This window comes from Cygnus atratus, chromosome 1, assembly GCF_013377495.2.
Source record: "Cygnus atratus isolate AKBS03 ecotype Queensland, Australia chromosome 1, CAtr_DNAZoo_HiC_assembly, whole genome shotgun sequence".
NCBI lineage: Eukaryota > Metazoa > Chordata > Aves > Anseriformes > Anatidae > Cygnus > Cygnus atratus.
The window spans coordinates 122503647-122530029 of record NC_066362.1 but is presented as its reverse complement, the minus strand read 5'-3'; the positions used below and the strand labels follow the sequence as shown (position 1 = coordinate 122530029).

Sequence of the window (26383 nt, the reverse complement as noted above, 5' to 3'; positions counted from 1 at the left end):
TTTTTCCTGGCACCATATGTAAGAAATTTGAGTAACAGCTGCTGACACAGACAATAATTCTCAAAGTGATTTTTTTTCTCTCTGCTTTCAAAGCTGTTTTGTTTCATTTCTCTGAAAACAAGAAATTGTATAGTCACAGCATTTTTACTAATGTGATACAGAAAGGTATTTAAAAATGTATTTCACATAACTGGGCTATCGTCCTAGGATGTCTTTGCCATATATTCTCTGTATCTTCCTTTCTCTTTCAATTTCATAAATATGTTATTTAGGAGTGTAAATCTCTCTTTAACCTGTTTCTCATGAGATGCTGATTTAATTACAGCTTAAACACGTAGACAAACACATGTTTTCCTTCTCTTTTCTGTAACACATTGTCTGCTACATGTTGCAGTTTATCACATTCCTGTCTGTTTAAAATATGTAAGTGTCACAGAGGTCTTTATGTTCTGTGGCATCTTTTCTTGGATTTGTTCTAAGAATCAATTTAATATAATTTTAAAGGTTTACATTTTCTTCTGGTCTCAGCTCTACAGACAAAAATGATTTTGGAAATGAGGATATTATGCATTGGCTTCTCCTAAATTCTTGGGCTGGAGAAAAAGTTTCCTTAAGAACCAGATTGCCATCCACTGCAGCAAATGTAAAAAGATTTATTTCACTTCAGGATGTCGGAAGCATCAGAAGAGCAATCTGAGAAATTGCACCCAAGAGCAGTTGTAGGGCAGGTTCCCATGCCACAGTGCTGGTCCTTCTGTGGTGTATGTGATGTAAGCCTCATCTCAGAGTAGTGCTGGAGGGCCGCACCTACACTGGCACGGGGAGGGCAAGTTGAACAGAGATGACTGAGGAGACTTTATACTCTTGTTTCTGATGTTACCTCTTGCAGTGTGAGCTGAGGACACTGGAGGTCTAATTAAGCCCTTTTTAAGGCCCTTAGAATATGTGTGTGCTGCAAGATGACAAATTTCTTAAAGAATTTATTCAATTTTTTCTTCCACCTTCAACAGGAAAGAAACTTACCAGAAAAAAAAAAAAAAAAATGATTCAAGTCTGAATAACTAAGTTCCTGTTCACTGCAGTCAACTTTAGATCAGGAACAAAGTGACCTTAATCTTTTCTCTGTGATGATTAAGAGACCACTCATTTCAGTGTCTGACTTCCTCCAGCCCTCCCTTTCTGCCCTGCCAGCCTTTCTGCCTCCCCTGCCTACCTCCTGTTCCTTTCCAAGATATGGACAATTTCAAACAGTTTTTTTTTTTTTTCTTAGTGATCTACCTGTCCCCACTTGCAGTCTAAGCACACTCTTCTTACTTATTTTGCAATTTTAGAAAAAAAAAAAAAAAAGAAAAAAAAATTTAGAAACCACAAGTGAAAAACCATGTGTCTTTGTATCTTCAACACTCTTTCTCTTCTCTTTGAAACACAGTTCTTTTTTAATATAAGATTTTCAGTCATGGGCTTTCTTCTTTCATGTTTATACACAGTGACTTAAACAGGGAGACATTCATTTTGACTGAAGCATTTTGACACTACAAGAATAAAAATAATATGTTACAATTCTGAAACTTGGACTATAAGGAAAATGTGAAATTTCATTTTTTTCTCAGTATATAGACACTTGTGAGAGGGAGAGATAAAACTGATGTATTGAGAGAGAGAAAAATTTCTAAACTCTTTGTTCAGTTCTAAATATTTATGTGCATCTACTGTGGAGAATCTAACTGTGACCTATTAAATAGACCATAAAGGCCAGCCTGCTTAGTAAATAGCAACCCTATTCAAGTCATTTCAATGGTCTAGACACTGAAAGCATCTAAAACCTAGTTCAACCTCTTGGAAATTTTACTGTTTGTTTCAATGCTTATCCATATGTCCCATTAAGCTTTCCTCCCTAGGGAGCTGGCCAGATTGTTTGCATTCAGTGTAACACCGCTACCTCTCAGGACCTAAAGCAGTAACAGTTCTATACTAGTTCTGCCTACGATAATAGTTCTTGTTGCTCCATAGCTCCATTTTTGCAAGTGATTTATTTTGGATGAGGCACTGACTGGAGTTCTTGGGTTTTTACCTAAAGCTGCTTCCTGACCAGCATCTTTGTGCTTCTGCTACCAGCATTTCTGAAATCATATGAAAGATACGATTGAAAAGTTGTGTCATTCTGCATTTATTTTTCTGTTCATCATATTACATGACACATCAGGTTTACATTCAAGATGTTTTTGCTGTGGATGCAATGTAGATTTAAAAAAAAAAAGTGTGAAGAAAATAAAAAGACTAGCTCTTTAGGAAGACAGTGAAAATATTGACTTATAGTCAAGATGAAGAGAAAATGGCAAACACATTTTTAAGACTTAATAGACAATACGAATTACTTCAAATTGAGAAAAGAACTCTGGCTTGGGCAAGCTGTAGGTAATGACGTATTTTATAGTATTTTCTCAGCTCATGGTGTCCCCAACATTTGATTCAAGCATTTATTTTGCATTGCAGTGTTATGCTGGTCTTCTTTTTTAAAGCCATCTATCCAGTAATTTTTTATATTATGGATTTTTTTCTGCCTTTTAATATTCAGAATAATAGTAGAATACTTGGCATGGTACATCAAAATAATGTTCTTGCCTAGTCTCCAAAAATGATGTTTAACCAAGCAGTTACCAAGCTGCCTACCATTTTACCTTTGTGCTGGTTCTGTTTCCTCTATTTTTCTTTAACTGTGCAGAAAATCATGCAAAACATGTCTAATTGAGTACACTTTTTGAAGATGACAGTATATAATAGCCTATATAAAACAAATTCATTTTTTAAGGTGTGAGCATATCACTGAAGAGCAATACAAAGACTAATAATATACCTTTAGAAACTAAACGGCAGTGAAAATTAAAACCAAGTTTTGTTGTTGTTGTTTATTATTATTATTTATTTATTTTTATCTCATACCTTTGAGATTCAAAATTACTTTTAGTGCCACTAACAACTTAATGACTTACCCCTGTGGTGGGTTAACCTTGGCTGGTTGCTAAACATCCACCATGCTGCTTTCTTACTCCTCCTCCTCCTCAGCAGGACAGGGGAACAAGTAAGATGAATAAGCTCATAGGTGGAGATAAGGACAAGGAGATAACTCACCAATTACCTTCACTGGCAAAACAGATTTAACTGGGGGAAGATTAATTTAATTTATTGCAAATAATTAAATAGAGTAGGATAGCAAGAAACAAAGACAGAACTAAAAACGCTTTTCCGCCCCCCATCACTCCTCCTTCCCAGGTTCAGCTTCACTGCCTCATTCCTGACTCTTCTGATTCCTCATCCCTGCATCCCAAGCAGCACATGGGGATGGGGGTCCTGGCCAGTCCATAACAGTTCTCTGCTTGTCTTGTCTCTCACACTTTTCCCCTGCTCCAGCGTGAAGTCCTTCCCACAGAATGTAGTTCTTCATGAAATGCTCCAGCAGTATGGGTCATTTTCAGAAGATGCAGTCCTTCAGGATTGCTCCAGTGTGGGTCCTCATAGGTCACAGATTCTGCCAGGAGGCTGTTCCTGTAGGACTCACCGTGGCCTGCAGCCTCCTTCATGGTACATCCACCTGCTCGGGTGTGAGGTCATCCACAGGCTGCAGCATGGATATCTGACTCAACACCTTACACCATGGGCTGCAGGGGAACAACTTACTCCATCATGGTCTTCTCCACAAGTGGCAGGAGAGCTTCTTCTCTGCCACCTGGAGCACTTCCTCCTCCTCCTTCTTCATTAACCTTAGTGTTTGTAGGGCTATTTCTCTCACATTTTCTCAATCCTCTTTGTCACAGCTGCTATTCAGTGGTTTATTTTTATTTTATTTTATTTTATTTTATTTTGTTTTTTATTTTATTTTATTTTATTTTATTTTATTGTATTATTATTATATATATATTTTTTAATTTTATTTTGCCTTCCTTAAGGAGCACCACACACATTGCTTTTTGGTTCAGCTTTGGCCAGCAGTGGGTCCACTGAAGCAAGGTGAAACTATTGTGTCCAACATGAGATAGCCTTGGCCTCGTCTCACAGAGGCCACCCCTGCAATATCCCCTCCCTATCAAAGCCTTGTCATTTAAACCCATTATAGCCCTTTCTTTTGCCTGGTTCTTCTAATCTGTACCCAGATGCATTGCTGTTTGACAAAGGTTCAGTCACTACTACCTTGGTCTTGATTTTACTTCTTCCATTTTCCTGGTGTTACCACCCTGCTATTAGATATTTCTGTTTGTAAAGGCCAGACAAGTGTGGGAAAAATGATAGTCACAAGGACTAATTGATCTGATATGATAAAAATGAAATAAGAACGTAGCTTTTTCTTTTCTTTATTTCTCTTGCTTTTTCATCCAGTCATATGCTAATTCAGAAATGGAGTTGATTACAAAAAGCAAGTATTCAGAATTTGATTTAAACTTTTTTTTGTGCCAATGAACTGATACGGGAAAAAGAACTCTCTTACATGGCTTTTCGTGCAAAAACATAATTTCAATTCTGTTCTCTGGGGGGAGATCCATAATTCCCAAAACGAAGCTGTGCTAGCTTGCTACAAAATTGAGAAAAACTACTCAAATAAGTAAAATCTACCAAAACAATTCTCACCATTTTGTTGTTGTTGTTGTTGTTGTTGTTGTTGTTGTTTTTTGTATTCAGTCTTGCTGCTCTGGAACTGATAACTTACAATGAATTTTAAAAGGAAGGCCAGTCACCTCAAATTCAAGAGCTTTCTGGGTCTAGGTTATAAATACTAACATCCAAGATAATCTCAACTATTTGTATCTGAAGTATAATCATAGTATCTGGCCTTTCCTCCAAACATACATCTTGTTTGAATAATTTTGCATGATTATGCTCTGAAGAAACACATTCCAAAAACAGTAACTTGTGGAATGAAGTCAGCCTAGCAGTTCAGTTTAGCTTGGTAGTCTTAAATGAGAAGTGACAGGAATAAGGAATAAGCAAATATTCTGTTTCTACGGAGCCTCTGTGTGGTTGCAACAGCTAATACTCATATACTAAGAGCAACTGTAGGTGCAGGTATTTTTATGGTTTGGTTTGGTTGGGTTTGTTTGTTTTTAGTTTCTCATGTTAATCGCGAAAGAGTAATACCATTAACAATTATTGCAAAACATCTATAAAAAGTGTATATATATATATATATGTATATACATATATATATATGTATAAAGCCAGGAAAGCTATTTTTATAGTATGTTTTCCCAAGAGTGTTTTTTTCTTTTTCTGTGAAAACATTTTCTCTTTGTAATAATAGATTGGATTGCTGACATGTTAAAGCACTCTTGGCGTAATACTGATGTTTATCAGCATTATCATATGTTATAATTAACGCTTCTTTTTACACCAAAATATATTTGAATATATTTTTGAGTTCTTATGTAAAGCTACCATGTTTCAGATGTTTTGACTATGGTAAGCGGAATGATTTTAACCATTTTATTCATTTCTAGGTTCAAATGTAAATAAAACATAGACAATTTCCATTTAGTGTTCCATTTTGGGTACCATGTACTTCATTTCTGAGGCACTTTACATTTTGACATACATATATACATATGTATTTGATTAATAGGTGTATTATACTAATTTGTATTTTTGACGACTAAGATTTAAAAATTAGCTACTTTGAAAATGTTTTAATATAATTTCACACACAAAAAAAAAGTCGATGTGGGTCTGTAAAGAAGCAACAAATAAATTATTAAGGGATTAATGTTCTGTTGTCAACACATCTTACAATAACATACTAAATACTTCATTATTGCTAATGCATACACGTAAAAAGGAAAAAAAAATGCCTTCGTAGATTGAATCCTGTAGGACTTCTGCTATTAATCTATTGATCTCAATAGTAGCAATATTCTCTCATGAACTTCAGCCAGAAGAAAGAGCAAGCAGAATATAATATGAGGGCTTCGAAATCATGTTCCCCAAAAGTGTTGTGTCGCATTAGTTGTTTACACAGTTCAGCAAAAACCTTTCCTTGGATATTTTCTTTGGTGTCCTATAATTTGTACTTAGTCAAGATCTCTGCATTTCAGTGATGCATTTTGCATTTTTCAGTAATTTTCAGATATTTTTCAGTAATTGGAAATTGAAATATTTATGAGTCATTTTTCTCTTCCAAAAAGAAAAGAAAAGAGAGAGAAATTATACAGAAAGTTTCAGTATTATAGAGTAGCAGTTGCTAATCCATAATTACGATGGAAGGTTTGCCATAACATGCACTGTTAAAAAATAAAACAAACAAACTAAATTGCTCAGAAAGATTTTTTTTTCCTAAATTTTCTATTATGTTCTCTCTTTCTCTCCTCACAGTACATTTTTTGTGGCCTTATGGTATCCCAAAATGTCATCTGGTATTTGCATTAATATTTTATATTTATTTTCTTTGTAATAGCTCCAAAACTGGTTAGCTTAAAAGATAAATATTTCTATTTTTTCCATGGCCACTATAAAAATAAACATTTGGAAAATTTTGGAAATACAAGGAAGTTGTACAAATATTTACAATGAATTCCATAATGTTAACAAATACCCTTTGAAATACATTACAATGGCTGTAAAAAAATGTAGGTACAAAGAAAAGAAATTTGAGAGAAAAATCAAGAAGAAGAAATACTACTGCAAAACTGAACATTAAGCAGTATACACTAAAACAGATATATTTATGTTGTCTGATATATCTATGTTGGATAGGGATGGGGGAAGGGAAGCATTTTTGGATTAAAAAATAATAATAATTATATATATATATATAGTTAAATAGTATTTTGAAGGGATTATGGAGATGTGTGAAACTTTCTAGTGGATGAGTAGGGGAAGGACAAACATGGGAAATAGATCAAGGTGTATTGAGAACAAGTGTGGGAAAATAGAGGGAATAGAGGATATAAGGAAAAAGATTAGATGAAAAATGAGATAAAAGGTTGTCCAGTGTAAACAGGTTGATGATGAGTACTCTTATCTGAGCCCTGTAGTCTGCCTCATCTTCTCATTATTTCTATCTTCCATGTGGTTGTGTTCTCTACATTATGCAGGCTGGCAAGCAGGACAAGATGTCTGAGCACCAGCAGCTGGAGGGGCTGCAAACCTTGTATGCCCAGGTGCCAGCAGCTGGAAAGAGTGAGGCACCTAGGACCAGCACCTGGTCTGAAGGCTCCCATATGCATATATGGGATTCTCCCACAGGCTGTATGCATATATATACAGCTATTCCACTAGTGGACTTCAGGATTGATCAGCCGTTGCAGAGGAACTGCATCAGGCCAGCACTGTATTTCATGTTTCTGCCAATGCTGTATGTCTGTATGGGTGTCTTGAATGTGTGGCCGGACATAGAATAGAATCATAGAATCATGAAGGTTGGAAAAGACCTAAAAGATCATCTGGTCCAACCAACCTTTTACTACCAATGTCACCCACTAAACCATGCCCCTAAGCATCAAGTCCAAGCTTTCCCTAAACAACCCCAGGGACGGTGACACCCCTACCTCACTTGACAACCCCTTCCAATGTCTGACTACTCCTTCTGAGAAAAAAAAATATCTCCTAATTTCTAACCTGAACCTCCCCCGGCACAACTTGAGCCCATTCCCTCTAGTCCTATCACTAGTTATCTGCAAGAAGAGGCCGACCCCCAGCTCCCCACAACTTCCATTCAGGCAGTTGTAGAGAGCAACAAGGTCTCCCCTGAGCCTCCTGTTCTCCAGACTAAACAACCCCAGTGCCCTCAGCCGCTCCTCATAGGACTTGTGTTCCAGGCCCTTCACCAGCTTCGTAGCCCTTCTCTGGACATGCTCCAGGGCCTCAATGGCTTGTAGTGCGGAGCCCAAAACTGAACACAGTGCTTGAGGTGCAGCCTCACCAGAGCAGAATACAAGGGGACGATCACCTCCCTGGTCCTGCTGGCTGCACTATTCCTGATACAAGCCAGGATGCTGTTGGCCTTCTTGGCCACCTGGGTACACTGCCAGCTCATGTTCAGGCAAGTATCAATCAGCACCCCAGATCCTTTTCCTCTACACAGCTTTCGAGGCACTCTCCCCCAGGAGAGATATTGCATGGGGTTGTTGTGGCCAAAGTGCAGGACCCAGCACTTAGCCATGTTGAACCTCATCCCTTTGGCCTCTGCCCATCGACCCATCCTGTCCAGGTCCCTCTGCAGGGCCTTCGGCAGATTGACACTTCCCCCCAACTTGGTGTCATCTGCAAACTTACTGAGGGTGCACTCAATTCCCTCATCCAAACCATCAATAAAGATACTAAAGAGAATGGGCCCCAACACCAAACCCTGGGGAACATCACTGGTGACCAGCTGGATTTCACTCTGTTCACCACTACTTTCCGGGCCCGGCCACCCAGCTAGTTTTTAACCCAGCAAACAGTGTGTGTGCAACGTGTGCATGTATGCTTACCTTTTGTGTATGCATACTCATCCTGACTTGCTGGCTGAAACCTGCACCATGGTGCTGCAGCAGCCTGTCTTCTGCCAAGATACCAGGTTTAGCTGCTTCTAGCGAAGACATCAAGAATGCAAGTAGAAGCCATGCTTTTGAACAATCAGCAAAAAATTAGCTATTTAACTCTAATTGTTTGAATATTAAAATACTTGTAAATAGATAGGAATTCCTCTGTGAGAAATGTGACAAAATGTTCAACTGAAACAGGAATTTCCAGGTTCTCATTGTTCTTTCCCAGTTTGAAGAAAAAAGTTGTGATTGAAATAGATAGCAGAAATAAAACTATAAAACTGCAACAGTGGCACATAAATGACAATAAAGGTTAAATTTTCAGTTCAGGAGTAGTTTATATAATCAGTCAATTCTCTACAAATTATATAAACTGATGGCAGTGTTTTGAGCCACAGAGAATTTATCAAGTGAACTAAGCTGTGATATACATCTATTCCTATATTTAGACAGTGGAGAGTTTGGGAGTGAAGTTAGGTCATGAAGAACAGCAAATGATTAAGCTGGCAGCACGAGCCCAGCTGGAAACTGTGTCCTACTGCAGAAGGAAGTATCCAGACAACCCAATGTAGAGATTCTGTGTTTATGACAAATGAAGTTGACTTCTCTGTGAGACCACCAATAAATAAACACAAGGAGTGATCTCACTACTACTTGTCCCTCATATATCTGTGTTGAAATATACCAAGACATAACACATAAAGGTTGGGCCAGTGTCCAAGTGAAAAAGAAGAGCCAGCGGATTTCAATTATCTGAAACTTATTTAGATTTGTTCCATTTATCTTTCTCATTTGAGACATGAATTAAAATCTGCAAAGCAAAACTTATTTTGTCAAACTAAAATAACTTATGTGTGCTACGTACAGCTCGAATTAGGTAAAATTATTCAAAACTGTCTCGCAGAAATGCTTTCATACATTCATATTGCCACTGTTTACATGGCTTTGGAATTTCATGTCTGGATGATTCATGTTTCTGAGGTTGAGAGGTAGCAGAAAGATTGAAAACAAAAACAAGAAATGAAAATATATAGTTATGGTGTCTGGCACCTGTCTGTGCCTTATTTTCATACCTCTGTGTTCATTGGTGCAGCTGAAGACTGTAGCCTTTTTATTTTTCACCTTAGAGTTATTTACCTTGGCGGCTGATAATATTATGAGACAAAATAAGATAGTTTCATGAATTTGAAACTCAAGGCAGTGATGACTTCTCAAATGTGTCACATTCTGATTGGGGCCTGCCACTGACAATAGAAAAATGGTTTCTGAGGGCAATAAAGGTGCACAGCTGTTTTTGTTTCTTTGTTTGTTTGCTACTTGCTTGTTTGTTTTTTTAAATTATATCAAGAAGATCATGAAAACAAGTATAAATTTATCTGGGGATGCTGCAGAAGAAGGAAATTACTCATTCTTTAGCAGTGTCAAATCACTTGTGCTTTGAGAATCTTGCAACAAAATTAATGCCCCTCTGGTTGTCCTAGGCACTTCAATAAATGAGTGATGAGGGAATACATCTATTATAAATTACATTTACCTAAAATAACTTTTTCTTCTCTGTGAAGTTGTTTATTTTTATACTTCATAGAATCATAGAATCATAAAATCATAGAATGGCTTGGGTTGGAAGGGACCTCAAAGATCATCTAGTTCCAACCCCCCTGCCATAGGCAGGGACACCACCCACTAGATCAGGTTGCTCAGGGCCTCATCTAACCTTACAGTCTTACTTAGAGTCTTGAAGACCACCAACAACGTTCAGATATATGTATCACATTTTCAGGAAGCATTCCAGAAAATCTGAAGGCAACAGATTTTCTCTTGGAGGAACTGGGTAGATATGGGAAACATTTATGGGGAGAATTTCAAAGGAATCTTATTCATGTGCAAGTGTCATTCCTCTAATATCTGTAATAAATATTATTGGTTATCTCTGCCCAGATCTATCTTTAATGAGTAACTGAAAATGGAACATGAGAGATCCCCATTTAGAAATGAACACACTTATCCAAAGTTAGCAAAAGATAAATATCTAATCATTCCGAAAGAAAAATACAAAAACTGTCATGGTATATACTTCATGTAGCTGCTTAGCAGGTGAACAGAAGAATCTAACTTAGCATTTGAGACTAAACTAAATGATATGTCTTCCCCTAGCTTCAGTTGAAAATTGTAGGCTGTACTTGTATTCATAAAGCAAAGAGAGGGAACAAGAGAGAAGCCATTCAGCATCTTCTTTGTTTCCAATAAAGCTTTAGGTTTTAGCAGTATAAAAGAGAGTGGATTGCATTCACAAAAGGAATGATTTTGTGGTACAAATATTCCAATATTTGATGACCTCCTGAGTCATGAGGATGGAGTAACACACAGTTGTTCCTGACAGCAGAACATTGTGTAGGCACAGCTGCTAGTTCATGTACCAAATGGTAGGCATCTTTTTAAGAGCCTCTGGCTTCAGTGACTAAACCTTTTTTTTTTTTTTTCCATTTCATACCCATTCATTCTCCTACCGTTTCTTTTTGTTGTTGTTGTTGTTTGTTTGTTTGTTTTTTGGTTTAGAAACAGTATTTTGCTTTAACTGTTTCCCCTCCCCCTCCTGCCATTGAAAAACAACAGCAACAATAAAAATAAACAACTAGGAAACAGACTTTTCATGAACAACAAGCCATGCAGATTTGCAAAAAAGGATCTGTGGTTCCTGGTGGACCCCACATTGAACATGAGCCTGCAATGTGCCCTTCCATAAAGAGGCCTAACAGTATTCTTGTCTGCATTAGGCAAAGCATTGTCATTATGTGGAGGAAGGTGATCTCTTCACCACTGGTAAGTCCATGCCTGGAGTATTGTAACCAGTTCTGAGTTCCCCAGTACAAGACAGACATGGACATACTGGGGTGTACAGTGAAGGGCCACAAAGATGACTAAGGGACTAGAGCATTTCTCCTATAAGGAAAGATGAAAGCATTGGGACTGTTCAACCTGGAGAAGAGAAAGCTTGGAGGAGTCTAATCAATGTATAAAAATATACCTGAAGTGATGGTACAAACAGGATAGAGACAGGCTCTTTTCAGTAGTGGTCAGTGCCAGAACAAGAGGCAATAAGTACAAACTGAAACACAAGATGATCCATCTGAGCATCAGGAAACACTTTATTCTGAGAATGAAGGAGCACTGGCACAGTTGCTCAGAAAGATGGTGGAGTTGCTCCCCTTGGCAATTTTTGAAAGGTGTCTGGACATGGTTCTGGGCAAGTGGTTATAAGTATTTCTGCTTGAGCAGTGGGATTGGACCAGATGACTTCCAGTGGTTCCTTCCAACTTCAGCCATTCTGTGATTCTATGGTACTACAAAAGGAACAAATGGGAAGAATAATAAAACTCCATAAACTCATCATTTTCCAATGAAGTTATAGTACTACATTTCTATTATTCTGGCAAATGTTTCTAAGTAAGGTTTTAAATTTACTCGCCTTTGTGATCACATAATTTCGAAAAAAAAAGGCAAGTGCTGAATCTCCTGAATTATGAGGAGGTAGTCTACCTAGAGGGGTTTAATGCTAAGGTGATATTTTCTTATTGAGGTTGGTGGAAAGCTAAAGGGATACTCACACATCTCTTCATAATTCTATCTCCTTTGGGAATATATATTGATCTACTGTAGAGAAAACATTCAGTATCATTCTGACATGCTGTTGTGCTATAACCCGGCAGGCAGCTAAGCACAACACAGGCATTCATTCATTCCTTTCCTCCCCTGAGTGGAATGAGGTGGAAATGGAAGGGAAAATAATAATGATAAGAATAATAATTATACATGTATGCATATGTAAATTAAGTGATGCACAATGCAATTGCTCACCACCCAGCTGACCAACATCCCTTCCAGTTTTTATTGTCCTACATGACACCATATGGTATGGAATATCCCTTTGACCAGTTTGAGTCAGCTGTCCCGACTGTGTCCCCTCTCAGCTTCTTGTGTATCCTCAGCCTCCTCACTGACAGGGCAGTATGAGAAGCTGAAAACTCCTTGGCTCATTGCAAGTACTGCTCTGCAACAACTAAACGATCAGGTTGTTATCATCATTATTTTTCTCCTAAATCCAAAATACGGCACATGCCAGTCACTATGAAGAAAATTAACTCTATTCCAGCCAAAACCAGGACATATGCCTCTGTTTTAGCACTTTTTGACTCACTCGCCCCAAATTTCTTCACTAATGATCCCAGAAAGCCTCACTGAAATGAGTAGCTAACTTAGTACTAGATTTGTAAATAACATTAAGTTAATAAATATACTATTAAATTCAGACTAGTGGTGACCTATATTGTACTAACCAGATATACTCTGTGCATTACAATGTCTTTTTGATAAATCCCAGACTTTTTAACTAACTCTAATGTTTTACATCCTGTTACCTGAAGGAATTCACATACCATATATTTTAATATCTGCTTTTAAAATGATTTCCCCACAGCGTATAACATGTAGGTATAGCATTATTAGATTTAAACAATAATATATATGATAATTTTCTTAAGTTCTCTTAAGTTCACATGCTTTCTCTCATTAGTTTTACATTTGCTGAATCCCTACTATTCCTGTATGACTGATATATGCATAGATTCCCATAGTATAGGAGTATATATCTAAATATCCTTGAATTGTAAGAGTATGAGCATTTTCTTTTAATTTTATCTGAAAAAAAGCTTTAATTTTAAACAAAATATTTTGGGGGAAAATTGGATTATTTTATACAATTGTTCCTTCAATGTAATTATCAGCAAAAGTTCTTAACATTGCCATAATTTTGCTCAAGCATGTTTTATTAAGAAAATGAGGTTTTACTAATATGTGGAAATCAATGTCAAATTGATTACAGTTCCATGAAAGGCATAAATTTCACTTAGACTTTAAAACAGACAGAGACAGTATAGAAAAGTCAATAACATAAAAGTTTATATGCTTGTTGTTTTTTTCTACCTTACTCACAAAATAATGTTCAAGATATTATAAGAATGAGAAAGTTCAATTCCCTTTCTAAAGACTAATTCGTATTTCATTTTTTGTTATTCACTACATCAATAAAAGGCTTTTCAGGTCATTCAGTAGTTCTCCCTAATACAAAGAAAAGTTTATTGTAACACAGACTTTGCACTTTCACGTTCTCATTTGATGGGGTTGGAGAGAAAAAAGCTTGGGATGACAGCAAGTACCAATCATGTTAGACGAGGACAAAATGTGAAAGTTTTGTCTTCTGAGGACAGAAGCAGGCACTAAAGCAGATCAATATTTCCTATTGACTAATGTGAACATATTAAAACAAGCATCTTGCAGAGCGTTGTTATTCAAATAGTCCTGGAGGCTTGTGTGCAGTGGCTTATTTCATATCATGTGTATAATGAGGTGACCCTTGAGCAAAGAAATCAGAGCTTATATAATTCAATTGAGGTCAAAAACAGTTTTTAAACTGGGTTGGCCCCCAGGGATGTGGAATTGGGAGATAATTTCTAAGGTGCAGAGGAAAATTTCAGCTGTCCTCTGCCTGTCTCCCTCCACTTTTCTTCTCTCTTTGTCTGTTCCTGAACCACTACGCCAGCACTTACAGATCTCTCGGCTCTGGAAGGTTTATGAAAAAGGCAATTTGTGATTTCAGCTAACAGAATCAGGGAGTGTGAGAGCCAGCCATCCCAGAGTTTTGGGAAAAACAAACAAATAAAACAGAAAAACGTTAATCTTAAACTTGTGTAAGAAGTTTGAAAAGTGCTATCTTGAACAATGTTTCAGAAGTCACAGACTACCGAGGGCATCAGACTCTGCCACCTGAGCAGTAGCAATTCTGGCTGCAGTACAGTACCCTGTCCTACCTCCTTCACCATGTGGCCCAAGGCTTCAGTCATGTTCCCGAACAACCCCACATCTATCTAAAGGTGGTAAAATTGTTTGTGAGAAACTTTTAAGGCTCACAGAGAGCTTTTGGACCCACTGGCAAGAACACAAGAATTAGCTTATTAATATTGACTTTTTGCTTTTCTCTTGAATTAATTATTTTCTTTCCAGTTTTCAGACATCAGAATAACTCTAAGAGAAGTCATGAAAATGGTTTGAATTGTGTCTACAAAAGCATGTAGTACCTAATAAATAGAGCTTACAAAAGTTTTCCCTCAAAAAGGGATGGACCATTTATAGAAAGTGAGTATTGACATCAGTGACCAACTTTACAAAATGAAATTTAAAATATTGTGAAAAAACAAAAAACAAAAACCAACCAAACAAACAAAAAACAAACAAACAAATGAAAAAACACATTTCCAACACTTTTTTTTTTTTTTAATGCAATTGTTAGGAGGAGTTGGAAATCAGGTAATGTTCCCAACACAGCTTGTATGATGAAGGGAAACTTATAAGAGATAAAGATTTTTTTTATTATTATTTTTATTTTTTTATCTTGTTTGCTCTGTTTGTTCTCTTCAGTTTGTGTACCTTGGTAAATAGGGTAATACTGTAATTTAACTCAGTATAAGAACCTAAACTCTATTAATGCAAGGCTTGAAATTTTTCTAATAATGATATTGAAAAGGTAAAAAATAAAATTTCTGCTATGATGTACATTGAGAGAAGGTGTCTGCTCTGTCCTCCTGTTGAAGGTTAGGCATGGTAAAGCACCGGAGTGGACAATGAACTGAGTCCCATTTTCCCTGTTTCTGTAAGTAAGAGGGATGAAGATGGATGCTGTTCTGGGTCAGCATACTGTATAGGTTCAGAGCAGAGCTCTGTTTGGTGAGGCTGAAGGGGAGACTGATAATTATCTGTTTATACTAATATCGAGTCCAAGAAAAAAGAGCAGTTTCATAAGAGTAACCCATGTGGCCCAATTTAGACAACTACTTTATAAAGGAATTATGCTTTAAGTATCTAATTCTTTAGGCAATTCATTCAAATGTAAAGTATTTTAAGAGTTAAGATTTAGAGAAACTATTCTCCTGTGTGTTCTCTTCTGTTTTTTTTTTTTTTTTCCTTGTGTCTCCTCTTCCTCCTCCTTCTGTTCTTTTCTCTCTGAAAAGTTGCCCAATAATTTAATTTTGTTTGGATAAATTGGATTTAAATTGATTTGCTGTTTTAAAGAAAAATCCCAGTGCATCTTCTTGTTTTCTGTTGTTGTAATGTGTATATTTAACATTTTGGGTTTTCAGTGCTTGAAAATGTATTGAATGAAATAGGTAAATGAAAAACTTCACTTATATGTAGAAATGGGTTCTAGTGTCTTTTACACTTCTGAACTTTTGTAACTAGCTCATCATCCCTTCTTATTACCCCATTCAAAAAAAATAAAAAAAAGCCAACAACTGAAAGTGTCATGTGAACCAACCAGACTGATTGAGAATAGTTAAAATCTGACATTAGACATGATAGAAAAACATTTCTTTCTGAATATTAAGATTCTTAGTTTCTGACTCTTCCTATCCCACAGGATCTTGATTGTTACAACAGAAATCTGTAAAGATGGTTTTCATTGTTGTTTTAGGTTCTTTTAAATTGAATGGTCCTACACAAATGTATCAAATAAAACAAAATTAGAGATAGTATACATCTATGTGTGTACGGAAAAAATATTATTAATATTGTAGCATTTGAATTTAACTGAATTCAGATGAAATAGAGCTGTTACTGCTGTAAATATAGCCACATTTAGTAATGTGTTACAGCTATAACTGGCTAATGGTAATTGTTGGAACAAAGCTTATTAGTGATGTGTTGCTAGCAATTGCTAGTATTCTGTAATGATGCTCTTCATTATCTGTCTGTATCAATAATGAAATAAGGTTCATTCAAATTAATTGCTCTTTCTTCTCTTCTAGATTCAAAAATTAGCGACTTGGCTGAGTCTCTAGTGTATTCACTGTGATAAAATACTGAAATTGATTGTGACTGTGAGACTTATAGCACTTTTGTCACCTTCACCTTTTCTTTAGTTTGTTTTTATATAGCAGTTATATTGGCTTTTAATTTGCTATGTTATATTATAACATGTTGTAACAAAGCTATGCACAAAATTGAATAAAACAGTAGGAATTTTCTTTCTTTTTCTTCCCTAGTGTAATCATCCATTATATTTTCATGTTGTGCATATGTAGTTACACTTCTCTATTGGATTAACTGATATCACATTGGACTAAGTGCAGAAACATACATATATATGTATAAATATAAATATATATAAATATATATATGGAATTAATATATTTTATTGAAACAACTGAACTTTTCGACAATACTACTTAAGAATTTCTCTTCTGTGCCTGTGTTTTTATGGTGTTTAATTCTCTTTATTGTTTGTTTGTTTTTAGTTTTTGCTCCTTTTATTTATTTATTTATTTTCAAATAACTTGCTTATTGTAATGACGGAAAAAAACAGAAAGTCTTCTGCATGACTGCAGGACTTTGAAGATATTAATTCAAAATGGTGCTGACACTGCTGCAACTGTCATTGCTGTCCAGTGTTTGTTTTCAAGAGCTATTTTAGAGTTAATTAAATACAGGCAAGTGTCTGAAAATATAATTGGAAAATTTTATATAAGGGTCAAAAAAACCTTGGAGATATTTAAAATCATAGAATTTCAAATATCTGAATAATTTTCTTCCTTGATTTTTCTTGTGAGGATACTTAAGTTGCTGTCCCTAAATGGTTTCTATAAAAATATAGCAATATATATATATACACACATCCCACATTCAGTCTTGTAGGATTCTGTACCTTCCAATGGCATGGAAAATTCATTATCCTGTCAAAAATTCTGGTAAATATGAAGGTGATATACTGAATGTTGCTGATCATATCACTTATGTTCAGTGGGCTCGTGCAACACAAAAATGCAAGACAAAGCCAAAGGGGGAAAAAACAATCAAACAAAACAAAATGAAACAACAAAAAAAAAACTTATATGTCCTTTATACACTACATTTAATTAAACCTGGATGCATTATTTTTTCTATTTGACAAATTATTTTTTCTATTATTTGACAAACAGTTTAATACAATGATCTTATATGTAATCTATGCAAGACTCATTTCTATTATTTAGTTGGTTATCTTCCTGGAATATTAATATATTATCAAAATAATAATCAATAATGTTTTTCTATATCTCAGAAGTTAATTTGTAGGTTTTTGTGTGTATTGCTTTCACTAGCTTCTCTTCTATTAAGAAATAAAGTGGAAATGCACGTGTATATTTCCCAGCACACATCTAAAAGAAACAGCATGCTGAAGTGGATGTCAATTCAAGTAGATAAAAGGAACAAAGAAAGGAAAGGGTATCAAAACGCTAGAAGGCTCTTTAGTATGAATGTTGACTTGAATAAAACCTTTTAGTATTGTTGTTGTTGGAAATTATATGAATGCTAAAGCATGGGTTACATAGGCAAATGACAAGTTTTACTCCACTGGCTAACTTTTATTATCAATTTCATTAAGAAAAAAGTTTATAGATACCAAAAATCACTGCAATTTCTTGAGCTGATGAATTAGCAATAGTCATATAACAATTTCAGTTGTTACTAATTATTTCAAGTTTTGTTTTATAGAAATAGTTATTTGCTAATATGTTTTTCAGGAAAAAAAAAAAAGTCTACCTAATGAATTTGACTGTAAAAGTATTGCATAGATTCATCTGTTACAATTTGTTGTAGTTCCACTTAATTAAAGGAAGTTATAGCTGTATACAATAATTGGGAATCTAAGAGGGATGTAAATTACCATTGATCTTATTTTAGAAAATAGCAATTTGGATCAGGAATTAAGCAGGGTTATCAGGGTGTTGCTAGGACTGCTTTGTCACTGTCTGGAGAAGGAAGAGATTTTGTTATGTGACTGTATTTGTAACTGCTTAACAGATCTCATGTCTACATTTTTCTTTCCATGAAGACCTCCTCTTTTCTCATCTGTACATTTTTCTATTTTTTATTTTTACACGACATTTCTGTACTTCATTCTCTCCTCTTGCACAAATTTAACCATGTTCTTTTAGAACATATTCTGTGTAGAGATTTTCCACTTTCCACTCTCTCACGCTCCCTCTGTTACAGGTCTGAATACTGAGGTATCCCTTATGACAGACATCCTATATAAATGTACACCTACAACAATTTCAAAACAACTAACATTAGGGTGAAATGAACTGGTGAGGTAAATGTCATTTCAAGCAGACGAGTGAAAAGCAGAGGGCTTCTGCTCTTGTTTAAATGGATCCTTGTTATTCAGCGCTCCATACGCTTTCACATATTCACAGATAATAAAAGGGTAAATCACTGATTTGGAGAAACTGTGGAAGCTAGGCATTAGAGCAGCTACTTCTGGAATATAGCAGAAGTCATGGAGAATTAAGCCTTTTATAAACTTAAGTGTCCTATTGTTATTACAAGGTTCAATCACAGCATTGCTGCTACTGAGCTGTACAATTATTAGGATGTTGAATGGCTACAAAAATAAAAGACCTGTAATAGAATCATTATATTTACTACTGATTTAATAGTATATTGCTATATAGTTTTTACTTTAATGATTATAGATCAATAATGTATAAATGACAAGTTAGGGTGAAAATGACTTCATGAGGAAATATATACAGTTCTAGTAAGCCATTTGTGATGTATTCATAACTTATATTATTGTAATTTTTACTGCCTGAATTTTGCCTAAGTAAAAAAGTAAAAACTTATTTAGAGTTTTTAGACTGGTACTGTTTTGAAGTCTACTTGTGTAATGCGAAAGGTGTAGAGTTTGGACCACACTGAAGACTGAAAGAAAGTTGCGTTTGTTCTTAATAGTGAATGTAAAAAGCTTCCATTGGGTTATAAAATTTCCTTAATCTCATGATGTAAGATTTTTTGTTTGCTTGCTAGTTTGATACAGTGCCTCCAGTAAGAGGAGTATGGAAAATTTCCTTAGCTCTAACACACTAACATTTTTAACCCTCTGAAGTATGCATGTTTGCCAGAGGGTTCTGCTGTGTGCTGCAGTTTCTGATAGCTGAGAGGCTCCGTATCCGCTGTATCCATTATGCAATCTGCAAACTCACCTTCTCGTTCCGTCTTAATTCCTGCCTGGGGACTGTTCAAATTTTTTCTCACACTTTTTCTGTGCTATGAACACATTAACTTGTTTTCCTTTGTTCATATTGTTTGTATTGCTCTGCCTTTTATATCGCTATTTTTGAGTTTTGTTTCATCCCAGTAGTCTTGGTTTCTGACACAGAGTACCAGATGAGTCAGACAGACAGTGCAGTTAGCATTTAAAGCCTCAGTAAGAAAGTTTGTGTCACCTAGGGGCATCCAGAGTGTTTGATTCCTTTGATGATACTTTGGGCTTTTTACAGAAAATTCTGTTAGGAAACTTAGCTGAAAAAGTATCCACCCAAAACATTTCAGTATCTTATACCAACAGCTTACTACATAATTACCTTAAAAGTCCACTCAATTTGTGCTTCTGTATGCAGGATGCAGATAGAATAATAGGATCATAGGATCATAGAATGGTTTGGGTTGGAAGGGACCTTAAAGATTATCTATTTCTAAACCCCTGCCATGGGCAGAAAAACTTTCCACTAGACCAGGTGTTGTGGTTTAGCCCGGCTGGCAGCCAAACACCACACAGCCGTTCGCTCACCCTTCCCCCTCCCTCTCCGGGATGGGGGAGAGAAATGGGAAAGTGAAGTCTGTGAGTTGAGACAAAGACAGTTTATTAAGACAGGGAAAAGAATAACAATAATAATAATAATAATAATAATAATAATAGTAGTATTAATAGTAATAATGTGTACGAAATAAGTGATGCACAATGCAATTGCTCACCACCCGTTGACCGATGCCCAGCCTATCCCCGAGCAGCCGGCCCCCCACCCCGGCTAGCCACCCCTATATATTGTTCAGCATGACGTTAGATGGTATGGAATACCCCTTTGGCCACTTTGGGTCAGCTGTCCTGGATCTGTCCCCTCCCAGCTCCTGCTGCATCCCTAGCCTGCTCGCTAGCAGGACAGAGCGAGAAGCTGAAAAGTCCTTGGCTTGGTGTAAGCACTGCTCTACAACAATTAAAACATCAGCATGTTATCAGCGCTCTTCTCATTCTAATCCAAAACATAGCACCCTGCCAGCTACTAGGAGGAAAATTAACTCTGTCCTACCTGAAACCAGGACACCAGGTAACTCAAAGCTCCATTCAACCTGGCCTTAAATGCTTCCAAGGATGGGGCATCCACAAGTTCTCTTGGGCAACCTGTTCCTGTGCCTCACCACCATCGGTGTAAAGAATTTCTTCCTTATATCTAATGTATCACAGAATCACAGAATCATCTAGGTTGGAAGAGACCTCCAAGATCATCTAGTCCAACCTCTGACCTAACTCTAATAAGTCCTCCACTAAACCATATCACTAAGCTCTATGTCTAAACATCTTTTAAAGACCTCCAGGGATGGTGACTCAACCACTTCCCTGGGCAGCCCATTCCAATGCCTAACAACCCTTTCAGTAAAGAAGTTCCTCCTAATATCCAACCTAAACCGCCCCTGGCGCAACTTTAGCCCATTCCCCCTCGTCCTGTCACCAGGCACTTGGAAGAACAGACCAACCCCCACCTCTCTCTAGCCTCCTTTAAGGTACCTGTAGAGTGCGATAAGGTCGCCCCTGAACCTCCTCTTCTCCAGGCCGAACAAGCCCAGCTCCCTCAGCCGCTCCTCGTAAGACTTGTTCTCCAGACCCCTCACCAGCTTCGTTGCCCTTCTCTGGACTTGCTCAAGCACCTCCATGTCCTTCTTGTAGCGAGGGGCCCAAAACTGAACACAGTATTCGATGTGCGGCCTCACCAGAGCCAAGTAAAGGGGGACAATCCTAGCCCTGCTGGCCGCACTGTTTCTTATGCAAGCCAGGATGCTGTTGGCTTTCTTGGCCACCTGAGCACACTGCTGGCTCATATTCAGCCAACTATCAACCAATACTCCCAGGTCCAAATCTACTTTTTTTTTTTTTTTTTTAGTTTAAAACCAAGGAGTTTAGTTTACCTCTTGTTCTATCACTTCACATCCTGATAAAGAGTCCCTCTCCCACTTTCTCAAAGACCCACTTTAGATACTGGAAGGCTGCTGTAAGGTCTCCCAAAGCCTTCACCAGGCTGAATAATCACAACTCCCTCAGTTGGAGTTATCTGTCTTCATAGGAGAGGTGCTCCATCACTTTTATTATCTTCATGGCGCTCCTCTGGACTCATTCTGATACACCCATGACTCAAATCACAGACACACACATTTTTTGGTCATTAAATAAAAACATCTTCACAGGATCACAAAATCAAAGAATAGCTGAAGTTGGAAAGGACCTCTGGACGTCATCTGGTCCAATCCCAATGTTCATCAGAGCACCACTCTTCTTTGGCTTCTCCATCACTTGGGGGAGGAAATTATTGTCAGTGCACTCCAGGAACCACCTGGACTGCTTAGGTGCTGCTGTGTTGTCCCATCACCAGATATCAGGCTGGTTGAAGTCCTTCATGAAGATGTAGGCGGGCAAATGTGAGGTTGCTCCTATCTGTCTGTAGGTCAGGTGACCCATAAACAGATAACTGCTATAATGCCACCCTTACCTCCTGTCTTCTCTTTAATCCTAACCCATAAACTCAGTGCTCTCCAGCTGCTCTCTCAGATAAAGGGAAACTCCCTCTCATCTTCCCAGCCTGTCCTTCCTAAAGACCTTTATCTCTCCATTGCAACACTCCAGTCATGTGGTGTCATCCCACCACATCTCTGTGATCCCAGCAAGCCTGTAGCCCTGCAACTGCACACAGATTGCTAACTCACCATGTTTATTTCCAATAGTGTGGGCACTACTACACAGGCATGTTAGAGAGGCAACCTAGCATGCTGACTACCTAGCAAGGGTTTGGAGGATCCTCTTCAAACAATGATTTTAAGCAATCTCAGACATCTCTAGAGTACAAATTGGGCTTTTTGGATTCTTGCAGACCCAGAAGCCTAACTTGCATCTGGTAAAGGATAACCTGTTGCAATGGAAACTTGAATGTGCCTCATAAGGAATGCTGGCTCTGGCATTTCACATCACCATTACTGCAGAGAAGAATTCTTAGTAGACCAAAACAGAAACCAAAATTTTTGGCCATTTTCCTCTGAATATTGAAGGAAAGAAAAATAAATAAACAAATTAAATCCTTAGCTTGGTTCTTCAGAGAAATGGGATTACAGTTAAAAATTTCCCTGTTTGGTTGCTTTCCCAAACTCCTTCTAGGAATTTTAAAATAATGAGATAATATTTATTTGTGATAATATTTATAACAATATTTAAATGTGAAAATTAGATAGCCAATACCTCCCTGTATTTACTTTCTGTTATCCAATAGTGTACTCCTCTCTTGACCGTAAGAGACAGATGGATTGTTTAGACCTTCTCCATATTTCCAAGGGAATATTCCAAGTCTTTCAAGAACACAGAAAGAGAATATTACCAATTTGGGAAGGAAAAAAAATTACTTAGGTGATTTTCTATGATGTTCTCAAGCCACAGATAAGTACTCCTTGGAGTAGCTTTGTGGAGGAATAATATAATGTTTAGTACTGAACATGTGTTCATTGAAATGTCAAATGATTTTGAATTTCATGGACAGGTAAGACTGGAGACTGAATCATGAGCAGGTTAAAAGCAGCAAAAGTGATCCATAATCAATGGATGCATTTTTTATTTCGCATAAAGCTTAAACTTTATTTGATTTATAGAGATGGTTTCTTTAATGGGACAGTAACTTATAGCTTCATTATAAGGAAGTAATTTTGTGACTGTTTTCCTTATATGTCTATGAATTAGTTAGATAGTTAAGGGTCATTCAGTTCCAGAATTTATATTTCTAATAATATTCTCCAATTTGTTAGTTACTTCTATCTTTCTATCTTTCTTTTTATGTTTACGTTATCTCTATAAAATTGGACTGTAGAAGTTTGTTTGTTTGTTTGTTTAAATGAATTTACTTATTCTCTGTTCTTAAGCATTTCTGTCACTTCGTCTTGAAAAGAAACAGACATTAAGAAACAGGATATTAAGAAACAGATATTAAGAAATCTAAAGACAGTGAGAAAATTTAGCCATCTTTGACATCTTGCCATTTTTGATGCAAACAAGACTGTTCTAAATCAGCAATCAGCTCATAGAGTCTGAGAATGGAAATAAGAAAAGGAATGTTTTCTCAGTGTTCTCTGCAGGATCCTCTTTCAGCAGATCAGGGGTCAAACGCATTTACAAAACAGTAGGAGAGAAATCTTGTATTGTCACAGTGGGTTCCTAGAGAGTGTTCAGCTTTACACATGCACTTGCAGCCCACCTGGAATCTAAAATGACAAAAAAAAAAAAAATCCTTCCAAATACTTTTGTCTATGACACTAATTATAGTGGATAGTGAAATGTGGGAAGCAAGACAATGTTTCCTAGTCTCCAGCTGTCTGGCATATCAGAAGCAGAGGAAGTTATAAGTTTCAGAAAAGAGCCCAAACTAATGAAGGTTGTAGGTAATGCAGAAGTAATGTTTCGGCCTGGGAGTATGGGGAACAGAGGCTAAGGTTAAACAAGTCAGCAGTCTGTGAGCTTAAAACACCTTTTATTCTGTAACTGGAAGGTTCATAAGACTCATTTTAATTAAAAGCTGCAAAAAAGTTACCACTTCCACTTCAAAGCATGTTCAAGTCTGATGAGCAGGCATCTCATGCTGTGGTGTCTATGGCACGATCTGTTCACCCTTGGAAACTCTTGTAATGGTTTCTGTCAGCAGGTTGGTTATCTAGAATCACTGGTAAATACTTGTAGATTTTATTGTGCATTTTGTCCTCAAATATACAGTAAGGACAGTAAAGTTAGAAGGAATTTGATAAAATGGAGAGAGAATTCTTCAGTAACAGAATAAGGCTAACACATTCTAAATATTGTAGTTAGTGGCTGAGAAAGCAGTAAAATTATCATGAACCACTGCAGAATACATACAAATAAAATGTTTGATTTTCTATCTCTCGCTTGGGATGAAAATTATTACTTAAAATATAGCATGTACATTGACCTTTTTTTTTTCATTTTAGACTTTTGTTTCTATTTTTATTGCATTACAGAAACTCAACTTACTGTATGAAAGTGTCCATTTCTCTGACGGTGGGTGAAAATGACACTGGACTCTGCTACAATTCAAAGATGAAATATTTTGAAAAAGCTGAACTTAGCAAAAGCAAGGAAATCTCATGCCCTGAAGTAGAGGATTTTTTATTTCCATTTAGGGAGCCAGAGATTCTATGGTATAAGGTAAGCAACCCAGTAAGTTTTCACCTTCAACAAGCTATTATGCAATGTTCTGATTTTTTTCATGATCAGAATATGATATGAAGCTTGGATTGGATTATAATCTGTTAAGAACAGACAACAGATTTGAGGATAGAAAAGAAAGAACTAACTGACTGAGAGCAATTCAATTACTTCCTTTGGTAAATTTTAGAGCTGGTGTTTTATTAATATCCATTTATGGATATCACAAATAACAGCTTTCTGCTAACAAATGAGCTAAAAAAGAAAAGTGCTACCAGTCCAGGTTGATTTAATATGTTAAGATAAAGCCACGAGAGCTGCATGTATACCAACTGCTTGTGCCATATCAGACTGAAGATTGTGTCTCTGGAAACTCAGACATAACAACTACTTGGAAAAATATGACTAGAATAACTACGCATACAATTATCTGAATGAATGGCTTAATTTTGCAGCATAAAATTCAACAACAACAATAACAACAAATCCCTTCTAAAAAGTTGGTCTTGATATATTTTGGTTTTACTTGCAACTATAGGTAATTTCATAGTTTTTATCAATAGTTTTATTTCAATACTGTGTAGTGATTACTGTATCTTTACTTAAGGGTCAAATACCAGTAAATAGTGCTGCCTGTGGGCATCTTATAAGAACCTCTCTGAACAGCAGCTTGATTTCTGGGTTTCTTACCATTTGCAGGAAGTACTTAATACCTCAGTAATATAGTACGTACAATTTTAACCCCCCAAACAGTTCAATAAATCTGAAAATTAGATTCTGAGTATTGTACAAATATCTGTGTATAGAGGAACATCCTAGTATAACTATGTGCTGGTATACATTCTAATTATTTTTTTTTAAGTCCAGTAATTTACCTGATAACTTATAAATTTTAATATAATACACCAGACTATGGTATCTAAAAAAATATAAAATAATATAATAATATATGGTCTAGAAGGATTCTGGCTGAAGTAACTCACTTAACATATCTAAGATGAGAGGTAATTATTTGCTTATATTCATCTCTTATTTTGTGTGTATAAAATACATACCAGAAGATTTATCAAATTTAAAACTATGTCTGGCTACTAAAAAACATCTCAAAATATTAGCTTTTAAGGAGTGATTGACAGCAGTTGTCTGAACAAGCTCAAACAACCTCTAATATTTTAACATTAAAAACCAAGCCCATAATGCATAGACAATGATTATGCTAGGAAAATCAAGTAAAATACTTCGTGACAGTACATTAAAAGATAATGTCTTATGAAAAACATCAACCCTTTTTTCTAATAACTTACAAATATACTGCTCAGACATGCAAAGACCTAGGGGAAAACAAACAAACAAACAAACAAACAAAAAACAACAAAGTTATTTCAAATATCATCAAAGTTACTCAGGTGAAAATAATCATTCCAAGGAGTAAAAAAAACTTGCATGCAGAAAGTGCCTCTATTAATGCACAAATGACAATATTTTGAAATATTTGAAATTCTGAATCTTTTTTTTTTCAGTTATGTAACTTACTTATTAC

General features: G+C 36.3%; 1 protein-coding gene across 1 annotated transcript in view; it reads left to right on the top strand.

Annotated features, from left to right (window-relative positions):
* The window catches only part of IL1RAPL1 (interleukin 1 receptor accessory protein like 1), a 338817-nt gene that overhangs the window by 36511 nt on the left and 275923 nt on the right, over positions 1–26383 (top strand). The window contains exon 3 of the mRNA XM_050712265.1: positions 24657–24843. Coding sequence (XP_050568222.1) covers positions 24657–24843 — 187 coding nt within the window. The remainder of the gene's footprint in view (positions 1–24656; positions 24844–26383) is intronic.